Source organism: Cinclus cinclus, chromosome 1 (assembly GCF_963662255.1).
Source record: "Cinclus cinclus chromosome 1, bCinCin1.1, whole genome shotgun sequence".
In the NCBI taxonomy this organism is placed as follows: domain Eukaryota; kingdom Metazoa; phylum Chordata; class Aves; order Passeriformes; family Cinclidae; genus Cinclus; species Cinclus cinclus.
The window spans coordinates 65,019,192-65,027,306 of record NC_085046.1 but is presented as its reverse complement, the minus strand read 5'-3'; the positions used below and the strand labels follow the sequence as shown (position 1 = coordinate 65,027,306).

The window sequence follows — 8,115 nt, the reverse complement described above, 5'->3', positions numbered from 1 at the left end:
GGGATAAAATAGCGCCGGGGCTGTTTACCCGCTCCATGGGGGTTCGCTATAAAAGGGCGCCGGGGACCGCCGCGCCAGCCAGACGCGCCGGGGCGCACCGAGCCGCGCCACGCAGGGCACCCGCCACGGCGCTCCGTCCCCACGCCGGGAGACACTTTCCCTGGTTTTTCCTCGCCTTTTAGTAATTTTTACCCTGTTTCCCCTCACTTCTTCCATCCGCCCCGCGCCGCCAGATATGGATTACTGCCACATGATCGTCTCGCTGCTCTTCGTGCTCTGCCCGGGGCTGCTGCCGGCAGGTAGGTGCCGGTGCCAGCGCCGGTCAGCGGCGCCCGGGGAGCGGGGTCGCAGCCGGGCTGCGGGGAGGGCTGCCCGAGGGATGCAGCGGGAGGGGATGCGCGGGTGCCTTGCCTTGCCTTGCCTTGCCTTGCCTTGCCCTGGGTGCTGAGCTGTGCCGCTCCCTCCCGCAGCCCCCGGAGCCGAGGTGGACGCCGCGCCGCCCCCCGCCGCCGCGCACCGCCGCGCCCGGCGCTGCTCCTGCTCCTCGCTGATGGACGAGGAGTGCGTCTACTTCTGCCACCTCGACATCATCTGGATCAACACCCCCGAGTGAGTGGACTGGAGGGGTTTCTGCAGTTTCCCAGTGCTGGGTTCCCCTTTGGTTAGGAAGAAAGGGAGGGAGGCGTGAAGGGGAAAATTAAGAACCATCCTGCAGAGATGGAAGGGGAGGAAGGGACAGTTGTTGCACAGTTTCTCCTACTGCTTTACCTTCCTGCTCCTACTTTTCTGACACATTCAGCAATGGGACTGTTCACCAGAAGAAAGCAAGCAGGATTTGGCCACCTAGATCGGGTAGATAGGTCCTAATACCCCTAACACACCTGCCTTCCTAAAATCTGGGCAACAGTACTTCCTTTGGGTGCTGCTCAGCAAAGGCTGCAGGATACTTTTCACTATGAATCAGAAGCAGACAAAATGCCAAAGGCATGATTTTGCCAGCCTGAATTTGAGTGGTTTTCTTTCTGACAAGTTAGGAGGTTGGAAAGAATACTTTGACACTGGCTGGCTCTAGCTGCCTTTTACCGCTCTCTGCTGCAAATTAATGCGTTCCACTTATTAATGGGATTATGCACAGTATCCATTTCTACACTCTCCTCACCAAAACATAGTGAGCTGGACACTCACCCTAAGGCTGCAAACACTGACTGGTGATTTCTTCTGCTGCTGGGATCTGTTCTTCACTTTTACTGCTTCTTTCAGGGTTGGCAGTAGCCAAAGTTCAAAGAGATGAGGTTTTATTGCTTTCTATTGCACAGGGAGGAACAACAGCCTTGTGAAATCACAATTAAAAGGTCATTATCCTTGTCAGTAGCCATGCTAATGAATGTGTTGCAGTATCATCAGTAGCATTTACATGGAAACTGTGACTAATGAGGCATTCTCAATCCCACAACCTTTACTCATGCAATCAATGCCATTGATAAGTTTGTTCAAAATACCCCACAGTGTTTTGAAGCCACAAAATTATTTGAATGACTTTCATGTTGTTTCTTTGATCATAGGAAGACTGTTCCATATGGTCTTGGAGGCCCTTCTCGACCCAGAAGATCACTGAAGGACCTGGTGCCGGAGATGCTCACTGAACCAAGCAGCAGATGCCGATGTGCCAACCAGAAAGACAAGAAATGTTTGAACTTCTGCCAAGCGGGCGAAGATCTCTGGTGCGTCTCTTGTTGCTACTCTTTAAAAGGCAATGCATGTGAAAGGGATGGATTGTGGTGCACTTACCTATTTTGGCACTTGCTGAGTGAATACTCTCCCCAAAGCCTTGCCTCCTACCTGAGCGCTCACACTGCTGTGATACATACTATGGCTTGGCCCAGAAAGATTGCTTATTACATTCCTTGAGAAGTGTTTGATGCAATGCCTCACCTTGTGGATTGCAGACTTGGCTTTTTTTTTTAACAGCAGCACCTTTTCCCTTTTAACAGGGCTCAGTCCACAATGGAGAAAACCTCAAGGCAACGCATCAAAGCCAGCAATTGCAGTGGACCCAAATGCACGAACCGACAGCTTGTTGACAGCAAGAAAATGAAGCGGTGAGTTTCTTCTCATCCTGTTGTAGTTCCCCGGAGCAGCAATAGAGAGCACAGTTCACCTGCCTTCGGGTCATCCTGGGTTTAGCGGCTGGTTTCAGCTTGAGAGTTACAGAGGAATCTGTGAGGATATTTTGAGGGCTTTTCTTCATGCTCTGGGTTTTTAGCTTGTGAGGACATGAGTGCTGAGCTCAGCCCACCGTCGATCCTCTGCTTGCCTTCAGTGCTCAGCCATATTCCCATGGAAAAGTACTGAGTACAGAAGTTTGCCTGTATTAAAGAAGACTCTTTAGTGCTGCTGTCACAAACAGAACAGGACTTATGGGAGCAGGCAACCTAATGATATTGAATGAGACCTAGGCTCTGGAAGTCTTAAATAATTTTTTGAAAGTGGGGCTTATTTACTTGCTTGAAAAATGCACTCATTCTTTGGAAGTAGGATCAGGTTTACCTAAAAGAAAAAATACAGATGAAGCAAAAAAACCCCCAAAACAAAACACTGGAGACCTCCTGCCTGGCTATTTAAGGAAGTCTAGAGCATCTGTATTTGAATGAATATTTTAATTTAATGTTTGCATTGAAATTATGAATACAGCATTTCAAGTATCTTAAGTTCTCCTAATTCTGAGAGAGGTATAGCAGACAGCAGTTTATTAGGATCCTGTGGCAGAAATCTAGACTGAGGTTTATTTAAGCAAAAATTAGGTTTTTTTCACACTGGAGACGCATCTTCATTATCATAACACTAAATGTACATTTCTTGTTTTTGCAGGCTGGAAGCCATTGGTAACAGTATCAAAGCTTCCTTCAATATCGCAAAGCTGAAGGCTGAGCTCCAGAAAGGGCGAAAACTCAAACATAACAGGGCAAGCAAAAGGCAAAATGTCCGGGAAAGCCTGAAAGCATCCTAGTGGGAAGATCACCTGAATCCTTCTCCACAACGCTTGCTGACAAAGCATCATGAAAACGGTCTTGACTCCAGCATTCCATGATGGCCAAGGACCCCTCTGCCCAAGTGCTTGTGCAGCAGAGCAAAATGCTAAGGAAGTCCTGTATTTGGAGATATAAAGGCAAAGGATTTTATGATTTTGGAATTCAGGTGGATGGGTAGAAGGGCTGAAGGGAAATCTGCAGTAACATACATGAAAAGCCATCTCTCTGAAGGAACATTTGAATACTGCTTCTGGAATATTACCCATCAACTGAGCAGCTTTCGGGGTCTATATCAAAAGCATCTTGCAAGAAAGACCTCACAGATGGGCTTAGCAAGGACAGAAAGCAAGATCTGAGTGTACAAACTTCAAAGAAGTCTACGTTTTGATTAAAAAGCAAAAATGAAAGCCATAGTGCTACTTTAATCAGGACTTACTGCATATATACATGTCTACCTCGCATACTGTTTGTTGCACTCCTGCTAGAGTATTTTTACACCTTGTTATTGCCTTTACTAATCAGCTGCAACCCTTTGCATTTTTTTCAGAAGTCTAGTTTACTTGTACAGCCAGAGTTATCTGAATGTGGGTTAGGCACTCTGGTTGTTTGCATAGTCAAAGTCCTTTGGCTTTGGATACCAAAGGACCCTTCAGCACAAAATAAAAGTTAGAGAACACTACTAAGTTTCCCATAACAAGGATATTTGGCCAACTGAAGTTCTAATAATAGAGGTTGTTGTGTCTTACATGCTACCAAAAATGCACTGAAGTGGGGATGTACCAGAGGGTGTTGCAAGATTTATTCAGGGCCTTGTTTGGTGGAAATGCATTGAGACAAAGGGTTGTTTTGAATTAAGTCAAAAGGCTAATATTGGGTGAATGTTTATAGCAGTGAATTTATTCACATTGTTGAATTTGCAGACAAGTTGAATCTTATGTGCTTATTTTTGTGTCTTGTATTTATATTTACACAAGTTCTTCATTATATTTACCATGTTGAATACACATTGAAGTAGGCCATATTGGTCTATGCATGTTTTATGTATTTCTGTATGAAATTGGGAAATGCTTTATGCCTATCAAGGTAACTATCTTCAGAAATAAATATTTTTAATTACTGTATTGGCTTGTTTTTCTTTGGTCTGTGGCTCTGTGATCATGGAGGTAGACTGTCCCACGTACAAAGCTGACCCACGTGAAGTGTGTGCACATGACTGCTTTTCTGTCAGATAAGACAGATCACAGCAAAGTTTGTGCCAGATGTGATACAGCAGATGACACTTGTTCTAGCTGCAAGGTTGCTCATCAAATCTTCATGGCAAACTCTAAATCGGAGAAATGAATTTATCCTGGAGCAGTCTTCTCACATGTCTGATGCAGATGTATTATAGCTATGATTATACATTATACATTGTATATCTACACTGTAGATGTATTAAAATATGGATATTAAGGATTTGGGTATAAATTAACTGGAGGGGAAAGTGCACATGCTAGAAATACTTCTATACTAAAATTTTCAGGCCATTCCACAAGGTAAAGATGGAGATCTCAATGGAACCTCAATGGGGCCCAAGTTAAGGAAAGCTCGAGATCAGTAGTTATTTTTTTTTACATGTTCCCAAAATATAGGCTTTAAATGTTTCTATCTTGAGGCTTAAAGCAAATAAATACATTTAATCATCTCTGATTCTATAAGGGGGGAAAAAAGCACAAGAGTTAATTCAAGGATAAAACTGAGTGGGTTGGGTTTTTTTAAAAAAAACAGAACTTAAGAAATACAATGCAAGGAGTGTGACCAAAACACTGAAGTAGTCACCACTGAAAATTTCTGAAATTGTTCTGTATTTCTCATCAATAATCATAATGCTGATAATCAGGCCCATATAATGTTTCCTTCACACTGCTCTGCTATGTTTTGGAGCAGTAATTCAGTGGGGAACTGACATTTTGGGCAATCCTGTTCTGACAGGAGTGCCTGGTCCAGGCAGTGGGAAGGAACTGGGAGCCCCTGTGCTTCTGCAGGGCAGGATGCAGCCCCTGGAGCCGTCCTTTGATCTCTGCATCACCAGCACTGACTGCTCAGGATGTACCTGAATCAGTGACCTCTGTCAGGCATGAAGAGACCTCACTAATGCTCCCTGGTTTTCCATTTCTTGCCCTACCAGTGGTTGCCTTTGGCAGGGAAAATAAACAAGCGAGTAGTTGAGATGCTGCCTCTCATTCAGCTAAAGTGGCAGGCGAGCAGCTGGTGTGGGATGTCCCTGATAGTGAAGGGGCTGTGCATCAGCATCCCCACCCCAGCTGCTCCTGTTTTCTCTGCCAGGAAAGAGTGTGAGGAGAGGATCAGTTCTGGGAGTGGGGAAGCATTGCAGCAGTGTCTGTGCTGTTATTAAGGCTGGTTATTTGGATTTTGTAGGTGGTTGGCCTTAATGATGCTGTGGGTGGGCTTTAGTAGCCCGAATTCCTGCATATCTGCTTAAGAAATTCTTGAGAGACCATCCTAAAAATAAACCTGTTCCTTCTAAGGTTTACTCTGTTCATGCCTGGAGTCAAAAGGTGGCTTCCATTCTCCTTTCCATCCCAGTAAACTGCATCTTGCTTGTGCTGCAGCTTTGTGTAGTGATGGGCACTCATTGACCTTTTGGCATGCCATGGGTTTGGCATGATCCCCAGGGTCGTGTAAAGTAAGAGCCCAAGCCTCAATGCAAAGAGCATGAAGGGGGTAAGATGCCCTGATGGCAGGGGCTTGCAGGCTTTGGGAAGAGTGGCAGGAGCTGTTTCATGCTGCCCAGCTGGCTTCAGGGGCCTGCTGGTGTGCAGCAAGGGTGGAAGGGGATGCACTGCTGCTTCTGCATGCCTCCCTTCCCCCCCTCCCCAATTTGTGGCATTGGAGCATAAACTGCAGCTTACCCTGGTTTGCATTAATGAGCTAGGCTGAAAAAGCAGAGTTCAGCAGTCTGTTTGTCTCATTGAATAAGCAAAAGGGAACATGAAGCATTTTATCTTAACTCTGGCTCACATACAAGTACCAGGGTCTGTCCCAGAGGTTTGCTCCTTCTCAAAGCTCTGTGGGAGAGAGAGATTCAGTAACTAGAGCTAGAGCCCCTGGTGAGAAAAGAGAGGCATAATATGTGCTGGGATTTATGGCACCGAACACAGAGCAGTATAAAAGTACATTCTTACTTATAATAAATGACCTGAGTGAAAAAAAAATTCTACCTGAAGCCAAAGGAAACATTGTGCTGACTGCAGAGGCAAGGCTGCAGAGTCAAAACTCTTGGTCTTCTAACTAGAACTAATCTCACTGCTCTGAAAAAGGGAACCTTTCATGACCATGATCTATCTCCTTTTTAAGTGAGAGGTTCTTCTAATCCAGGATGAAATTTGAGAAGCATAAAGGGAAGTGTATAAGGAAGAGGGACACCACTTTCCAGTGTGGCCCAAAATACACCTGACATATGACTGAAATTCCATCTCACACCACAAGCAAGGAAAAGCTCCATTCCTGAGCCGTTATCAAAGTTCCCTCCTCTGATTTTTCCTGGGTTTTCTGGCCATTTCTGGAATTGGAAAAAGTTTCACAGGAAAAGACAACTATTCTCCAAAATTAGGCTTGCTGTACTTATTTTTATTCAATACTGACTGTAATTCTTTCTCAGCTGGTTTATTTTCATTTTCTCTGGATAAAGGGTGTTTTGACTATAGATCAAAACAAGGTATACAATAAAACAAAGCTTTGACGTGTGAGTCAGGCTTCAAGTCAGGAAAATACTACAATGCTACTGAAATTCTTTCCATCTTATCTACATAATTCTGACCTAATTTTTCCAGAAATGGCAACTCTAATCTGTACCACATTATCATGAACTGCCCCCAAATAATTCCTGCAGGATGTCCTAATGTTGCCTATAGAAGTTACCAAATACCAGCCTCTTTGTTCATGTTTCCTTACATTAGGATAAATTTAGCCACCACAACACATTTCTATATTTACAAACACAGAATGAGCTGGATAAACCACTGTTTGAATGCTATCTGGTGTTTACTCCTTTCACACTCAACTGTTTGCCTCTGTGTATATAAAACCATATCAATTTTCACTTGGCCTACATCAAGGCACTATTATTAGGCTCCTTGGGTAAAAATCCAGCTTCCATCCTCAGCCAATATCTTTATTTAATGTACTGTTCTTCCTTCGTGACCTAGGAAACAAAAGGACCGACTTTTTGATTAATTAGAGGAGAATGCTTGGAAGCTGTGGTGCTAAGTGTAAGTATGCAGAGAGACAGAAAGCTGCAGATAAAGTACAAAGATAGTGGCAAGATTGTTTTTCCTGAGGTAAACATCGTGCAAACGACATTTCAGAACTGTAGCCAGAATGAGTGTTCATGTCTTTCTTTATTTTATATCTCTGATCAAATCTGAGCTAGGTGAAAAATGGTAGGGAAGCCTATTTTGCTCAATATGGTTAAACAATCAGTTGGTATGTCTCAGTGCCTGGGACAAGTTCCTCTGCTCTGATCAGGTCAAGGAGACCTGAATTCTGCCTGAAGTCCACTGGGCCGGCCAGCCAGCCAACAATTTCCTCAGCTTTAGAGGCATCATTTCTGCCAGTGCAAATGAGAGCAGCATTTAACCCAGAAAGGCTTCTTTCTTTCTGGTATGGCCACGCTGGGGACAAACAGACACTGGTATGCTGGTGCTAGCACAGGGCTTTAGTGGCTCTTGGTTTTCTTGGTCTGGGTTTGGAGGAGTTTTGCTATTGTTTGGTTGGGGTTTTTTCCTCCCTGCAAGCATTTGATAGTAATTAGATAAACATCACTTTGGTAAGTGATAGGGCAGTTTGCCTCTGGCTCAAAAAAGCTGCATTCAGAAACGGATGAGGCCCATGGAGTTTGTGGTTTCATTGACCTCTCCAACTATTTTGGGGACTACAGAAATTATCTGAGTTCATCAACTGTAATTCAAGCCCACACTGTTGTTGTGTTTTTCCCTCCAAGGAAATAAAGTAATAAAAACAACCCTAAAACTAACTTTTTTTCCTAGCTAAAGGAAAAATGTATGTTTGTGCCAGTCACCAGAAA

General features: G+C 44.3%; 1 protein-coding gene across 1 annotated transcript; it reads left to right on the top strand.

Annotated features, from left to right (window-relative positions):
• The first annotated feature begins 235 nt into the window (after positions 1–235).
• EDN1 (endothelin 1) lies at positions 236–3,007 on the top strand. The gene is made up of 5 exons (XM_062498890.1): positions 236–299; positions 471–609; positions 1,563–1,721; positions 1,992–2,099; positions 2,869–3,007. Exons 1-5 carry the CDS (start codon positions 236–238, stop codon positions 3,005–3,007), a joined length of 609 nt encoding a protein of 202 aa, XP_062354874.1.
• The last annotated feature ends 5,108 nt before the right edge of the window (positions 3,008–8,115 follow it).